Below are 16691 nucleotides of genomic sequence, written 5' to 3' on the forward strand. Positions count from 1 at the left end.
ACGCTGGACGCGATCTACGGCGTAAATAGGAGACCCAGGCCTAACTACCCAGGATGCTCCGGAGGTATATGTATATAAGGAACAGGTAATACAATCAACGAGGCTCCTTCCATTCCGACCCCTTAGCATGAATTTTCATCGTGATGAAACACGATGAATTTTGTAGGGAAATGTTAGTTTTGCTACCGACCGCTAGGGACGCTGTCGCTGTCCATATTTTCATACAAAATTACTCAATGAATTCTACTTCACGTTCACGATGAAAATTCATGCTAAGGGGTCTGGTAATATTATTATAAATGAGAAAGTTTGTGAGAATGTCTGTTAGGTACTATTTCAAAGGAAAGCGGACAAGCCAACGTTCATGAAATCTGGCACGTAGTAAGCTGACATTATTATAGCCTGACGGTATTTAATCCCATAATCCCCACGGCGACGGGAATACCTTCTCAAACGAAGCTCGCAAAAGCTTGAAATCATCATAATTATAACCGAAGCGAATTGAGCTCGCGGGAAAAGAATTATCGTCACAATGGGTCACGACAAATGCAGTGCTGTTGAGTATGAAGTCATCTATAATCTATGGTTGTTTGTCTATGGTTGAAAACCTCCCATTATGCCTCTGTCTGACCTGCGACGCCACGTCGTCGGAGTGGTGGCGCTGTATGGCGGCGTAGGACGTCTTGTCGGCGGGCCGGTCGCCGTCGCCGCCCGCGCTCACCTCTCGGAACTGACGCGCGAACAGCGGGATGTACGCCTGGAAATGTAAAATTAAGTCATTTTAAACTAAGCTAGGGTCACTGGAACCAAATATTTAAACATCGCTCTCCATAAGCTCGCTTGCTTTGACAGTACAATGTCAGAGCAAGAGATCAATAGATTTAATTTTGATTAACTTTTTGCTGCAAGCCACTCTGTATATTGAAACAAGTGTGCAACAGTGTATGAATGCCACCTGAACCTGAACTAAGGTCCACTTAACCGGCTACAGCTTAGAACAAAATAAAGCCTAATCAAGGAGCACCTCAATACACCATCCTCATCAAACTAGCAGCTACATGTCGTCAGTCTAACTAAAGGTCCTCCCACGCCTACCTCCCTCAGCTCAACCTCATCTATTCATCTATGCTTCGATTCGCTCATGTCATTATTATATATACTTACCTACAACTCTTACGAATTAACTGTGCACCTGGCCAACAAGAACCAGGGGTCACGCCAGGTACGCCATAGCTATAGTTCATATGACATCAGGTTTTCGTCAGTCAGGTGCACAGTTAATGTTATATAGGTAATATATGTATTTCCAACGTACCTCTCTCAGCATCCTCTCAAGGCTGACCAGCGCGCTCCCAGTGATGGACGCGACTACGAAGTGATCGGGCATCTGCAGCATGGTGGCCCTGCCCCCCTCGCCCCCTGCCCCTGCCTCACCCCCCGGCGCGCCCCGCGACAGGCGACACACCACGATGTAGCGCCGCCCGCGCTGGATGAGGTCAGGGGTTAGAGCTCCAAATAAGGGTATAAGTTTCGGGTACTGGATTATCTTGGGCACGGCTTTCTGGAAATGGTTTGAATATAAGTGTTAGTTGCAGAAGTTTATGTGTAAGTGAAAGAAGGGTAATGATTGATAGTGTGTTCAAAGGGCACTTACAATGACGGTGTAAAACTCCAAGGTTCCGTCCACATCAGGATCGAGGTCTTCGGGAGCTGAAATGTATGTAGAGACGTAGAAATATTAATATTGATCAATTTAATTCGCATCAATACGACTCTTTAAAGCTTTATCACATCAGCCGCAGTGCTTAGCCTAAAGATAAGTTTCAAGAGTTTTTCCGCTAGAGGCGCCACATTGTATGCACAAACACACTCTAAGCACTATAGTTTCTCCATACTCTGTTAGATCATTACATCCTTGTTACTTTATAACAAGGGATTACTTGTTGACTTTCGACACATCTGTCAAGAATTAAATATGGATTTTTTATTCAAAGATTACACTTACAATGTAACAGATGTGTTAATGATCTAACAGACTGTGGTGAAACTAGGCATAAGTCTATGTATAACACTAACGTGGCGGGAAGTAGTAGGGGTCCGCCAGCTGCTCGCCGCGGTCCCCCCCCGCCGCCTCGTCCAGCCGCAGCTCGAGCCGCCGCGCCTCCGCCGAGTCCACCACCTCCGCCGCCGTCTCTATGTCACCAGTCTCTGATGGAGAGAGAAAAAACTAGGGGTGAGGATTATCATCACCAGGTCCAGTGATCCCTAACTCACATATGATGGATAGCTCACGAAAAACAAAAGGCAGAGAACTGTTAATAAGTACCAGTTTCTGAAGGAGAGAGAGAAAGTGGGGATGAGGATAGCTCACGAAAAACAAAAGAAGGAGAGTTGTCATGCAATCAGTATGATTAATACAAGGAGGTGGAGTTGTAGTTAGCACAGCACTCTAAAGCTAAGCTTGGAAAAAAACTAAGTTTTGGAGCACTGATGCTCTATTATTTTTTTGAAAACTATAGTGACCTTCCTGTACCTGCTTAACTACTAAAGTACCTTGTAGATATAATAGGGTATTAGGATTGAAAACTTGAAAAGGATAAAATCTACAGGAGCGCCACCTGGTGTGGATATTGTGAAGAGTGAAGTGACTTTAGCTCATAAGTAAACTACCCATTATTGAACAACTATGGGAATTGGGGACTACTTGTGTAAATTGGACAAATTGACAAAAATATCTATACCTACATCAACCTTTCTGTGCCACCCTCTGTACACTTTGTACAGTAGGCAACATAATTACACCAGTATCTATGTATATTTGGTTGCTAAGAAATTAATAGCAAGGGTTTAAGGAAAGCATCTTCATAGCAACTGTATGTCACCATGAAAGAATAACTTTGTAACTACAAGGCAAACAAAATTGTAACATGCAAAATCCAAGCTGTATACAATAGATATAAAGTTTTTTCAGCAGGTATCCTGTGAAGCCTTTTCAAATCCTTATTTAGGACCATTGGTGCCTTCTGCACAGCTTTGTAGGTAGAGCCTCTAATATGTAACTAGTAAAATTATTACAGAAACAAAAATACTGAATATATGTATAGCTATCATTCCATTTGGCTTTTAATCATGACATACTTTACTGCAATGTAAATGTAAAATGCACATAATAAGAAGTCACTCACGGTCAACAACAGCAGTTGCATCGGCTGCTTCTTCAATTTCTGCAACAAATTTTACAAAATGTAGATTACTTTTTCAGTCTTTCAGGTACAACACTTTTTGTACCTTATTATAGTCACAAACCACTTATTAATTTTAAGTCCAATGGTTTAGGTGTAGAGTAGTGCAGCTAAACATACTACTTTATAAAATACTATAAATAAGGTAGTGAATAGAACATATAATTATGTAGACATTCAACCACTGGCTTGAAAGAAAGATCTCAGGCAGGACGAGCCCAGTAGTGGTAAGGACAGATGGTATTGTTAGTGTATGGTATTGTGCTGCCTTCTTAATGAGAGAGGCTTATGTCCAAAAGTGGATGTTTATTGGCTAATGATGATGAAGTACAAAAATACACAATAGGTAAGTTCAAAGCGCTTCTGAACAAAGGTCTGATAGAACTTATTTGTTGTTTCATTACTTACCTTTCTTCTTTCCTTTACCACTCTTTATCTTTTTGTCGATGGCCGCTGGGTCAGCTTCCTTTTCTTTCTTTCCTTTCTTCTTCTTGCTGGCTGGAGCCGGCGGCGGTGGAGGAGGCTCAATGATTCCTACACAAATAATGATACAATTATTTATATTGATTAAGTAGGTATACTTAAATTTTATTTTTTTAATTTTAATTTAAAAAATATCCTTTAGATATTATACATTAAGTAAAATTATTTCATTAAAATGCATATTTGGTTTATCACAATTTATTACTTACTTATACAAAAGTTATACTCACTCCATTCAACAAATTCTTTCTCTACATGAACTAGTTTGTCTACAATTATCTTGGAGACGTAAAACACTCTGTTTTCTGGAGACAGTTGAGTGGGCGGTATGTCAGCTGTGAGGAAACCCGTCAGCTTCCTCTTGGTGTCATGTTGCTCAAGCATGCTGTAGAAGAGATCTTCGTCTTCCATCCCGATGTAGTTGAGGATGGACTTCTTGATCCATTGGACTCGAGGGTCTTTGCGAAAGTCGAGTTCGACCGAGTCGCTCTCGTAAGTTTCGTTTTCATTGAATGACGACATTACGTACGTTTAGAAAAGGAAAGTATAGACTAGAGTTCTAAAGTCAATGGCATAGTGTGTAAATAAACTACGTTTCAATAGTTCACTACTTTGAAAGTTTATCAAAAGAAAAATCCACTTCACTTTTTGCTTGGAAAAGCAGAAAAAACTTCACTTTCCACTACGGCACACAAAATGTTCACTGGGTAAAACTTATCGTATAGAAGAAGAATAAAGGCGTATTGCGGGCTACCCCGTATTGATCTAATCATCAAGTCCTATTAGAAGTTAACAACAACAAAGCACGGCGTTTTTCCCTTCTTCAAGTAGGTATTTCGTTTCACAGCAACATCAACAATCTGTTTGACAGGTCTACGTAGGTATTTGGCGCACTTTTTCGTCAGGTGCGTACTTTTTTTTCTTATTTCATAGGTCAGAAACATTAGTATTGTAGAAGTCTATAAATAAATCATAATTTCTATTTACTATTTATATGAATTAAACTATATTTTAAAGTGTCTTATTAATATTATAGTTATAGTACAAAGCGGAAGTATTAATCCGGAAACGGAAAACGGTAGAGTCTATACTCCGTTTTGGGGTTGCCATACGATTCGGAGTCAAAATGGCTCTATTTCCAAGTTTGCTAGGTATTCGGTATTGGTTGCAGTGATAGGTTTCATTTTCATTGTTTCAATGACCAATGGAAGTTTATTTATTTTAATTTCCTATAACGATTAAATATGAAGAAATGCATTGCATTATTGTGATATTTTATCGAATGTAAAACGTTATGTACTCGTCCCTAGCGCTAGGTACAAAGTAGTTGTACGTAGTTGTAGTTAAGATCTTCTGCTATAAAAAATGCTACGAAGGAAGAATAAATAGTATACTTACACTGATGTACCTAGCTAATAATAATGCGTAGGAATGTAGGTAATTCAGACTAAGCGACCATTCATACCATCTCCATCTTCTCCGTCAGTGGTTGCATCTGTAGCCGCAGCGTCAGTCTCATCTCCAGTGGTTGCATCAGTTTCCGTTTCTGAAACTTATTTTAATAGTTTTGTAGTAGATATCTTAAGTTAAAATGTATTGTTACCAAAGGGAAAATGCCCACCACCAACAAAATCGTAAATCACCCCTTATTAAAAAAAAAATATCACGCTTATTACCGTAATAACGACTAAGGGAGGATTGAATGACCATGATCCACCCTAAAAGTCTCGATGGTAACTTTTTTATATTGATACCTACTCAATACCTACTATTTTATTATTATTACCTATAATTTCCAGCTGAATCTAAACACTATGAACTGGAAAAACCTATAAATTCGTAGTATAAATTGAGTCCTATTTGCTTACCAGGTTTCCCTTTGCCTTTTTTCTTTCCTTTCCCTCCCACAGCCCCTTTCTTTGACGTTTTCTTGGGTGAGTCTTTATTGGGCGAGCCCTTCCTACCTTTGCCTTTACCTTTCTTCTTCTTCTTCTTCTTCTTCTTCGGAGGTGGAGGTGGAGGTATTATTCCTAGAGATGAGTATTTATTTTATCAATATTTTTCTGATGGTATCAATAATGGACTTGGCTAAGCAATATAAGAAACACTTACTCCACTCTACTACTTCTTCTTCAACCTCAATGTGCTCTTCTATCGTGATTTTAGAGACATACATGACTCTATTTTTTGCTGAAGTTTCTGTAGGGGGAATGGTGGCTGTTAGTAGATCTTCAAGATTCTGTTTTGCGCCTTTTTCTTCCAACATACTATAGAAAAGTTCTTCATCTTCGAGTCCCATATAATTTAGTATTGATTTCTTGATCCACTGAACCCGAGGATCTGTATCGAAATCTATTGAAGGTACATAAGTAGAATCGGTTTCTGATTCAGACCCTTCTTGTCGATCCATGCTTGTGTGTCGATTATCTTTTTCGATATCAAGTGCTGAAGTTCGAAATTCCAAAGTTGGCTTTGATCTCTCATCTCCCTCTTTTTCATACTCGCCCGATTTCAATCTATTTATTTCTGATATCTTCATTGAAGAGCGCTTTATATCACCCACAGAAGATTTACTTTTCTCCATATCTGCAAGTTTCGGCTTATCTTCAACATCTAAGTCTGGGTCTGGGTATGTTTTGAGAGTTTCAGTAACAGAGATTTTCTTTTCTTTAACTGCAGTAGATATTCGTTTGTCAGTGCCAGTGTCGGATGCATGCTTCTCAATTCCAACTGATTTGCGTTTTTCTTTGACAACAGCTGCAGATTTTGTTTGTTCTATAGACGTATTAGACTTTTGTTTTGGTAACTGTTCAGCTGATATTTTTTCCTTCACAACCGAACCACTTTTTCTTTCTTTTCTATCGTCTGTACCGGACTTTCGTTTGCCTGTACTAGTAGTAGAAACCTTTACCTCTAAAACTTCTTTAGATGTTCGTTTTTCTTCAGGTGACTCAGTTGTTTGCTTTTCCTCAACTTTCGCGGATTGCCGATCCTCATCCATTTCTGGATTATTACCATCATTCATGGTGGCTACGCTATAAAACAGATGGTTATAATAAAAATATACTGTATAGATATACCTACCTACATCATATTATGTTATCTACTACAGTAGAGGTATCGATTTGTATTGTAGTGAAACTTCGAGGATACTATGCATCAAAAAATCCAAGTCAATATTGGCATATAATCTGCATCCGGTATTAGGTACGGTACCGCGATTTCAAAAATGGGATAAATGAAACCAAACCCTACTGAAGAACGAAATGGCAGGGAGGCGTTGGAGAGAATAAGCCATTCACGGAAGGAAGCGTGAAGAAGCACATTTATGTCAGGTTATATTTCATTTCACACCAATCAGAACTTTTTAGAAAGTGGGATAGGCATATGACTTTGTTAATATACCTATGGTTTTTAGAAAGGTACTTGGTGAAATAATAAACTGAAACAGTATCCACGCCTATGTAGATAGATGAGTTACTCGTAGATAATATAGGCAATGTAGGTAGGTATTATGAAGATACTTACTCCATATATTCCGTCGCTATTAATACAAAGTAGTTACAGGGGAGGGGCAGGTTAACTTACTTCTTTAAAGCTCCTTATTAAAAATCCAGTCATTACAGTTTACAATAATGAAAATTAAAGGAAAATTCATGTGATGCTGTGTGATCCTAAAATTGACTTTTTAACCATAGATAATAACATGTTACGTTCCTTGCATCCTTGCATCATCTGACTGACACCAAATACAAATCAAGGTAGCAAGCGGACTTTACATATTGTATTGGATAATAAACCTACTCTCTGATTTTTAATTGGAAAGAATTCTGACATTTTATAAGTGATGCTACTAAAAAAGTTCTTTACCGAAAAAATGAAAAATTGCGATCCATTTCTGGGCAATAATTTTTTCTTAATATTTTTATACAAAAAAATAAATCTAAATATTTACTTGCTCAAGTAAACTAATACAAAAATAACAAATATTTCAATATAATAGCTGTTCCCGCGAGCTTCGCTTCGCCTTAATAAGTTTTCCCGTGGGAATTCCGCGATAAAAAGTAACATATGTGTTAATCCAGGGTGTCAGCTAACTTCATTCCAAATTTCATTAAAATCGGTTCAGCCGTTTTGACGTGAAGAAATAACAAACATACACACATACATACATACATTCATACACATATACACTTACAAACTTTCGCATTTATAATATGAAGTAGGATCACGACTCACGACCCATGTATCGAATTAATTTTAATTGCTTTATTTTATTCTTTAGCATGGCATCACTTCCTACTAAATTCAGGGATAATAAACCTTTTTAATCAATTTCAAAAAAAGATTGTCTATTCGGTAAGTACATATAATATGTTCGGTATGTATGTAAGATTATTGGAACTGCACCATATTGACATATGACAATATACGAGTATTAGGGCTAATAAACAAATATTCAAAATTTTATAAATGTTTATGTACCTATGTACGTTTATATGCTTGTTGGTATGTATGTTTGTCCACGCATATCTCCGAAACGATTGATCCGATTGTCACTATTATTTTTAAAGTAAAGTCACTAAAGTAACTAAAGTCACCGACATAGCTCACCGAGTTAGTAAGCTTAAGTGGCAATGGGCTGGTCACATCTGTCGAAGAACCGATGACCGATGGGGTAAACGTGTTCTGCTGTCTTACTCCCAGCGATGAGTCGCTGACACAATTTCACCTGTATCGCTAATTTGGTACCTCCACCGCACATTTTAGACGCACAGTTTGCTGTGACGACACGCAAGCCAGTCAGTGCACACAATACAATTTTATAGAGCGACATCTCTTTTTTTTACCTCTATATTCGAATACGAACGCAACATCGCCCTGACATCGGCGCGGCTACCGTTTCAAAAATAATTACTAGTTGTTTTTAGATATATTTTCTACGACAGCGATAATTATATAAGATAATTGAGATTATCTTTAATTGTATTTTTCACTGTTTGTAATATATTTAGGTAGGTACGGTAATTATTTCTCACCGTAGGTAAATCCCCTTTTAATTTGAAGCGCTGCACTTAATAAAATGGATACAGGGACTAAAAAAAATATATTATAGTCTCAGATGTCCAGACTCGTATTGAAAAAGCCAGCCCAAAAAGGTTTGTGATCTCTGATTTGTCTAAAATTGATAACTGTCAGAATTCCGTAAGATTACTAATAACAGTGTAGGATATCTCTGAAATGTTTTTTTTATTGCAATAAGTACCTACTGATGAATATTTAGTTAGATTGGCCAAACCCTGCAAAAAATAACTATAAATAATTAATGTACACCTAGCTCCTAGCTGTAGGCCGCGATTTTTAATATCACTTCATGTTAGATTTTATTCAAATAGGTAGGTATGATACTTATAAATACTGCGTATTATTGCTGTAAGTACAGCTGAACACAAAAGAGTAGAGATTAATGTTTTTGGAACTAAACAGATTTAAACCTGGCAATAAAAAAAAACTTGTGATTTGTGGTCTGTTTCTATGGTTTGAATGTCAAACTCGCCCTGTTCCTGTATAAACAAATCGAATTTTGCTTAATTTTGGAGTTTTGTGGATTGTTGAGTTTGTTCACGAAGTGAAAATGAATAAAACCATTCGCAGCGAAGCTAGACAGATGATTTACAGCGTTTACCTACGATGTTTGGCGGAGAATGAGGCTGGAGAAGTATTAGTCAATATATACGATGTTTATGAAAGAGCAGCGTTCTATACTGGTGAGTAGGTACTTAATTTCTAACCATTAACATACATTGCTTATATTTCTTGTAAAAAAGTACTATTTTGATGTAATAGAATGCCTTTCAATGTGTATTTGTTATTCTTATAGAGGTTAGAAAATACTAGTGTCAAACGTTACATGACATCAGGGTCTGGATGCTAATGTTGTCAAAACATCAGGTCTAGATACTTTTTTACTAACCCCCGACTCAAAAAGGGTATCGATAAGTTTTACAGCTGTAGGTGTCTATGTGTGTCGGTCTCTCCGTGTAGAGTACCTATTGTAAAAATATGTGTAAGAATATGTAATGCCGAGTTGCAGCAAGGGACTTTAAGCTAATGTGGACATTAAATCTATGTCTGTCTCTTTCTGTCCGTATACTGTCAAAGCAAGGCAACAATACATTTAATGCCGACATTAACTTAAAGATCCTTTCTGCAACTCAGTGTAAGAGTCGGTATAAATTCTCCAGACATAATAATTTGCAAGTCACTGCTTTTCTGACCAATTAAATAATTTGTTGCAGGAAAATCGGTAAACACAGTTTTAGAAGAATTGCCGGGGCACATTTGAACTTTTTCCTGAGCAAGAAAAAACTGTAATAAAATATCGATGTGTGATACTATCACTTTTCTCCTATAGTAATTACATAATGGGATAACCAACACATGTTTCAGTGCAAAAAAACATTATGAAATACACAATGAAATAAAAGTTACAGTTGATTTGATTTAATGAAATTCATTCAAGACTGCCCCCCTCTCCCCTACTAATTTCTTCTCTTAACATAAACCTCCCCAAAAAGTCGCATTTTATAATTAGTAAATATTTGAAACATTTCTCGTTTTGATTTTTTCTGCTAAAGTATCGTGATACTTTTGTCCGTTTTCTATACTATAATAGTGTGGCCACTTTCTTAGATTGCAACGCCCTCAATTATTCTCTACTCTTTTATGTTCCATTGTAACAAAAAGATTTTGCAGTGTGACCGGTTTAGAACATGGTGTGCTCACTCCCGTTGTAAAATAGTACTCTTTGGTTTAGAACTTGTGCACAAATAACAAGGTTCATTAATAAGATTATTATTTGACAGCTCATGAAGAAAAGGAACTAAATCATAGATGGCGCTAGTATACTCGTTATTTTTAATAAGCTGACAGATAATCTTCTATTGCCACTCGCTTTAGTTATTATTTTGCAATTATTATAGAAGTTTCAGAAAGTTCCATGGAATTACTTCCATGGAAACTTCAGACACTTATCTTTTATTTTACGTTTTTATAATACAAAATGTATAACAGCGCCATCTATTGTTCGGTAGCAGAAGTTTCACCTTGTCCATTACCACTTCATTATTGCGTTAAACCGCCATCTATCTTAAAATTGACGTACTTTGTGGTTTACTGCATTACTTAAAATACGGTTTCATCGTGTAAAATGAATTATGTTTTTGATTAATTTAATTATTGAGATTTTCAGTAGATGGCGCTAAAATAAGAAAAATATCATACGAACAAAGTGGCGCCTCTAGCTGAAACTATCATGAAATAAGGTAATTATGTATAGACGTAGTTTTAGTTTTTGCATTCCTTTGCATTTTTTTTTGATTTTATAATTTTCAGTTCATGCTAGGTACCTAACATTAGTTTGTTGGATACATACACTCACTTGGGGTATTCTGTATCTACCTAGTACAATAATTTATTGAACCACCTTGAGTACTATGGTATGTGGTATGGTACCTACTACTACCTACGAAAGGAGCCAGAAGTCTAGTAAGGTAGTTAGTATTAAAGTATCTATGCTAAAGCTCCACCCCCTCGAGTGACCAACTGTGAGTACCACTAATGTACCTAATATTTCTAATACTTAGATCCGGCGCACTCTGGATAGACTCCCTTCTCAGTGCATACGTTCAACAACTCCACACCCCCTAAATGTTCCATATTCGATTCGTGCAATGTAGGATGTAGGTGAGGTAGTGGCGATGATAAACCTGTCATCAATCATCATACGATTCATTTTATTTTTATTTAATTATTCGTATAGTTACTTACATACAATACATTGTCAGTACATTAGTTAAATGCTACGATAAATTATTTACAAATTAGAATCTCAGTAAAACATAAAAAATATACTAAGTTCTTACATCTACTGGCATTAACATAGTTTTAAATTAAGTTTCCTAATTAGATAATTTAATTATTGATTACGATTTTATTTTCTAAATGTGAAAGATCTACTAGGGGTGCCGTTCGAGTAGCCACTATTGCTGTTAGTGTTGTCCTCGAGCTGCTCAATCTTGGCGGGGGCGGCGGCGGGGGCGCGCTGCTCCAGCCGCCCCACCGAGGCCTGGGGCGCGGAGTAGGACGACGGCCCCGCGTACAGGGTGCTCGGCCGGTTGTACTGCCCCTGCGACACAGGATGCTCTACCGAATACTCCACGTTGCTCGTCAGTATGTTCCCGTTCTGACCCTGCACTTCTTGATTCTGCACTCGCGGGCTGCCCGTGAACTCGTCGATGTTGAACGCGTTCAGCAGTCTCTGCTGTTCGCGCTCGTCCTCCAGCTGGTAGCCCACCGACGGGATCAGCTGGAACGACACCACGTTGTCAGCGTTACTGCTCTGTGTAAGCTTCGCACTTTGCCCGCCATTGTTCCCCTGAATGACGCCATTATTCGCCTGAGTATTGCGGCCGAGCCCGTTATTGTGGAAATCGTCTAGCTTTGTGTAGACGTAGTATGACTGGTCCTTTTTGTATGTGACGAGTTTATTTTCTTCTGAAGGGTGCGGTATTGTCCCGACTATCTTGTCGCTCAACTGCGCGGATATTCCGTTGCCGCTTGCGAAGTTTCCAAGTATCGACTGAGTGTCCTCTTGGCTGTTGAATGTCTGCGGGGCGGCTTGGAGTTTGGCCGGTGCTTGGTAGGGCACAGATTGTGATTGGACAATTTCGACTTCGCCGCTGGATTGCAATTGTTTCACGATGTCGTTGCCCCCCCCGCCTTGGTGCAAGTCTGCAGCCTCGGTGTGTTGCTGACGGTTATTGTTCTGCGCGATAAGTTTCCCTGAGCCTAGCCCGTTATACAGACTAGATACGTCTGGTACCGGCACTTGGTAAAGTTGCCCGCTATACAACTGATTATTACCGTTATTAATTTGTAGATTAGCGCTCAGTGAGTCCTGCTGGCCGCCTTGAAAGCGTGTTGTTTGGAACTGACCTGATTGGAGGTTTTGTTGTGAGACTGAATTTGATTGTAAATTAGTTTGCTGTTGAACTTGGTGTTGAGGAATGTTGTTTGTGTATTTCGCTGAAACCCCTAATTGGTTGTTCGAGTTTATGTTCTGGGCGGTAGAGGCGATGTTGGCTTGTTGCTGGTAGTTGAAGTTGTTGTTGTTGTTGGCAGTAAATTGTGCAGAAGTGAGTTGTGCCACTTCATTTGTGATTTTGGCCAATTCTTCATTGTTGATGTTTTGGAAGGGCGTATGTGATTGTAGTAGGTTCTGTTCTGCAATGTTTTTGTATTCTCTGGCTTGATTGATGGAGTCAGTGAGGAATGAAAATACCAATGCCTGTGAATTAGAAAAGTTGTTGTTTTTATCAAATATTAGTTTGCCTATGGGTATAAAGTTCGGTGCGGGACTATTAGCTACTTTGTTTGTTAGTACGAGATAATTACTACTTCCAGTATTTAAAATTTCTAGTTTATCATAGTCGCTTTCGTTTGTATTTTTAAAAAGATAAGCGGCTGTTTTTTCTGGGATTGATATTTTCAATGATACGGTCCTTTCTATTGTGTTAGGGGCAATGGGTGGTTCTTTGAAGAATGGTAAATTGGCTAGTCTATTTGTGTTTTGGTTGGTCTGCTCCACGGTCACTACGGGAGGTTCTAAGTCTGCTGCTGGTGGAACAATTAGACGAGAACTTTTAACGTTAGTTTGGACAGTTGGAGTCGCGGGACTGAGGTTTTCACCGCTTTCAGTGAAAGAGTCGACTGACGTTATATAGTTTTCCTCACGATAATCGTCCTCTGTAGTGTCACCAGATTCTTCATTTCGAAGTTGACCAAATTGTTGAGGCTGAGCCGTCCCGAGAATATTACGAGTGTCTTTAACTATATCGTTAACAGTGATATCAAGTTTTTCTTTCGTTAAAATATCAGTAAATGTTAAGTTATTACGAATAGCATTAAATCTTGAGTGTTTTATAAGCGAGAATGAAGGTTTGTCGTCAGTGGGGGACACAACTACAGGAGTGGGTGAAGTAGGAGAGGCTTGAAGCTTAGCACTTTGGAAGTTGGCGGTGGTTTCGGCATTAGGGTTCAAGTATTGCCTGGAAGGCTCAGACGGCGCGGCCGCCGGGAGATAGAACCTTGCTATAGGTTTAAACGTGGTCGGTGCTAAGTACAGACGTGACGCTACAGTGGGGGGTGGAGACGGGGAGGGAGTCAAGTATTGTCTAGAAGGCTGCGTCGGAGGGATTACAGTAATTTGTTTAGCGGCAACGGTAGGTTTGTTATACACGTAGCCGTCGACCTGGCTGACTTGCTTGGCCGCCTGAGTGGGTCTCTGATACGAATAACCTTCCGGCTGAGTCACTAGTTTGGCTGGTTGGGTCGGTTTGCTATACGTATAACCGGGTTGCGACACTATTTTTTCTGAGGGCGTTGTGACCTTTGGAGGGTTATAATAGTAGGGTTCGGGAGTAGATACAATTTTTTGAGCCTGAGTTGTAGGCCTGCTGTAGTAATAGCCAGTTGGCTGCACTATAAGTTTTTCAGCAGGTGGGGGGTTCGTAGGCTTATCGTAAGTGTAAGGAGTAGTGCCAGCCGTCAGCTTAGCAGATTTGGATGGCTTTACTATCCAAGATTTAATGGTTATCCGCGACTTAGGGCTACCTGGCTTAGGTTCTTGTATTATTCTGTTAAAAGTGAGAGTTTTCGCTATGACGGTAGCGGGTGCGAATGTACTTACCAAGTTTTGTTTGGCCTCATCAGACACCTTTCCATTTATTTGATTAGAGTACGGTGATGCGTTGAATGTGTTTTGTTTATCTTGATTCACGGTGTATTGTTGTTTGGTGTATTCAACATCGTATTGAGTCTTCTGTTTCTCGTTGTTGGAGTGTGAGTTGTCGGTGTACTGTGCGGTCTGTTTCACTTGTCCTCTTTGGTTTTCTAATTCATTTTGTTGAATGTTTGCCTGAGCTTGATTGTATCTTAGATTTCCTTGATTATAATTAAGGTTTTGTTGAATCAACCGTTGCTGTTGCTGCTGCAATTGTTGTTGCTGTTGTTGTAACTGTTGAAGTTGTTGTTGTTGCTGTTGCTGTATGAGCTGTTGTTGCTGTTGAAGTATTTGTTGTTGTTGTTCTTGTTGTTGTCTTAGAGCATTATTTGTGAAATGAGCGTTCTGTTGTTGTGTAAGTCTACTGGACTGTGAATTTTTATGAAGGTTTCCAGATGGCTGATCATAATTATGATTTTGGTACTGATTGTTTTGCGCATACGTCTGCTGGTTGTATTTTTGGCTATTTTCTTGATGATTAGCTTCAACATATTTACCGCTTTGTGCTAAACTAGGTTGAACGTATTTCCCGCTTTGAATGCTGTTTGGTTGAACGTAGTGACCATTATTGTGTCGATGGCTTTGTACATATTGCTGTTGTTTCTGGAACAATTCATTTCCTCTCGGAGCTTGGAGTCTATTTGCAGGAGCACTGTAAAGGGGGCTCACAGTTGATGCTGATATGGCGTTGTCAAAACTTTGTTGTACTAATTTGGCACTAGGAACGTAGACATTTTCCGGACGATTCTTCGAGCCAAAAGTGAGCGATGACATTGGGAAGAGCTGTCCTGCCGGCGGCCGGTACTCTTGCATCACGATCAAGTTGCCTTTCATCAGGTTTTGGTCGTATGGGTTCCTCATAGGATGAGTCAGCATCTTCTGAATGTCGTGCATGAACTGGGTGCCAACTCTCAGATTGCTGAACTTCTGGTTGCTGTCGTCGATATGCTGTTGAGTGTTCTCACACTTGACGTTCATCCACCAATCACAGACCACTACGGCTTGGTTGAACAAGGTTCCGTTTGGACAGAGGAAGGATTGAAACCCAAATGTAGCTCCGGCGGTGCAGACCCTGAACGCCTGGCAGTCCGTCTCAATGTCTGCGTAATAACCTGTAACGAACATGTAAAAAGTTTGATTTATTACTTCATACAATCAGATAACCTGCCTAATTACTGGCCTTTATATCGCCTCTATTGAGAAAAGTCCTTTGTTGCGGACCCGATTGTACCGCGCCGAGATATGGAATTCTATTCTTATTGCGTACAATAGATAATTGTTCGTTATAAAAATATGTACGAATTCACGTTATTATTTGCATAGATAGGGAGAATACATACTCAATGGATGGAGCAACTTGTAACTTCAGGACAAAGATTATGAACATTAACCCTTAATTGGGCATAATGATTGTGGATCCACATTGTTTTGAACTTTACCAATTAGTTAATTGTTTTAAGCCTTACCTGGAGATTTCCCGGCACACGTGAAGGAGGTCTTGGGAATGCCCCCGTGCGTGGGGTAGTCCCCGCCGGGCTGCCCCGGCACCGCGAGGCGGATGTCCCAGTCGCCACGCGCCGCCCGCCCGCCTTGGCGCCCGCCCGCCCAGCCGCCCTGCCGGCTGCCGCGCTGCGCCGCGCATGAAGCCGCCACTAGGAGCACTGAGGAGAGCATATTGCAATCAGTTATAGATAGGAGCATAAGTAGCCGAATGATACAATAAAAATATAACACACGCAATAAAATAAAACACAACCAAGCTAGAATATGGTTTTGGTAATAACTTATCGTTGGATGAAGAAGAGGAAGGATATGCAACACATCCCAATTAGTGATCCTGGGATGAATAAAATACAAGTACGTGGATCATCAGTTAGCAGACGTAGAGAAAGAAGTAAAAGATACTATGTGAAATGATGTGAAAGTAAAATAAACCTTTGTATTTAATCATTTCGGTGATAATTAAATCATTGTAATTTTTTTGGGAATCTTATGATTTCTATCTATAAGTACTTACTTAATTACAGATTATTTGTTGGTAAATGGTAACTCCGTAATGGAACAATATCAAATTCATACATACCTACTAAACCAAATATGTATAAGTAATTCACCATAAATTT

General features: G+C 39.2%; 3 protein-coding genes and 1 long non-coding RNA gene across 4 annotated transcripts in view; all 4 read right to left on the bottom strand.

Annotated features, from left to right (window-relative positions):
- The window catches only part of LOC105389253 (dynein axonemal heavy chain 10), a 91464-nt gene extending 90711 nt beyond the window's left edge, over nucleotides 1-753 (bottom strand). Inside the window, exon 1 of the mRNA XM_048627639.1 lies at nucleotides 632-753. The gene's annotated coding sequence lies outside the window, so the exon portion shown is untranslated. The remainder of the gene's footprint in view (nucleotides 1-631) is intronic.
- Nucleotides 754-1383: 630 nt separating this feature from the next.
- On the bottom strand, nucleotides 1384-3282 carry LOC125489950. Its single transcript, XR_007267358.1, has 4 exons — nucleotides 3186-3282; nucleotides 2077-2208; nucleotides 1655-1710; nucleotides 1384-1561 (listed from the first exon to the last, which is right to left on the bottom strand). It is a non-coding gene; the product is annotated as an uncharacterized LOC125489950 (long non-coding RNA).
- A 360-nt stretch (nucleotides 3283-3642) lies between these two features.
- On the bottom strand, nucleotides 3643-4536 carry LOC125489997. The gene is made up of 2 exons (XM_048627907.1): nucleotides 3956-4536; nucleotides 3643-3776 (listed from the first exon to the last, which is right to left on the bottom strand). The coding sequence occupies exons 1-2, from the start codon at nucleotides 4245-4247 to the stop codon at nucleotides 3643-3645; spliced, it is 426 nt and encodes a 141-aa protein (XP_048483864.1). The 5' UTR covers nucleotides 4248-4536.
- A 7039-nt stretch (nucleotides 4537-11575) lies between these two features.
- On the bottom strand, nucleotides 11576-16343 carry LOC105389251 (putative uncharacterized protein DDB_G0286901). The gene is made up of 3 exons (XM_011560342.3): nucleotides 16035-16343; nucleotides 14476-15680; nucleotides 11576-13074 (listed from the first exon to the last, which is right to left on the bottom strand). Exons 1-3 carry the CDS (start codon nucleotides 16267-16269, stop codon nucleotides 11719-11721), a joined length of 2796 nt encoding a protein of 931 aa, XP_011558644.3. The 5' UTR covers nucleotides 16270-16343; the 3' UTR covers nucleotides 11576-11718.
- Between the last annotated feature and the right edge of the window lie 348 nt (nucleotides 16344-16691).

This window comes from Plutella xylostella, chromosome 19 (assembly GCF_932276165.1).
Source record: "Plutella xylostella chromosome 19, ilPluXylo3.1, whole genome shotgun sequence".
NCBI classification, from domain to species: Eukaryota; Metazoa; Arthropoda; class Insecta; order Lepidoptera; family Plutellidae; genus Plutella; species Plutella xylostella.

Coding starts and splice junctions, on each gene's coding strand:
- LOC125489997 (XM_048627907.1), bottom strand. CDS start 4,247: ATGTCGTCATTCAATGAAAACGAAACTTACGAGAGCGACTCGGTCGAA. Junction 3,777..3,955: donor GAAAGAATTTGTTGAATGGA/GTGAGTATAACT, acceptor TTATTTGTGTAG/GAATCATTGAGCCTCCTCCA.
- LOC105389251 (XM_011560342.3), bottom strand. CDS start 16,269: ATGCTCCTATCTATAACTGATTGCAATATGCTCTCCTCAGTGCTCCTA. Junction 15,681..16,034: donor GTGTGCCGGGAAATCTCCAG/GTAAGGCTTAAA, acceptor TGTTCGTTACAG/GTTATTACGCAGACATTGAG. Junction 13,075..14,475: donor ATGAGGCCAAACAAAACTTG/GTAAGTACATTC, acceptor TCTAATTCACAG/GCATTGGTATTTTCATTCCT.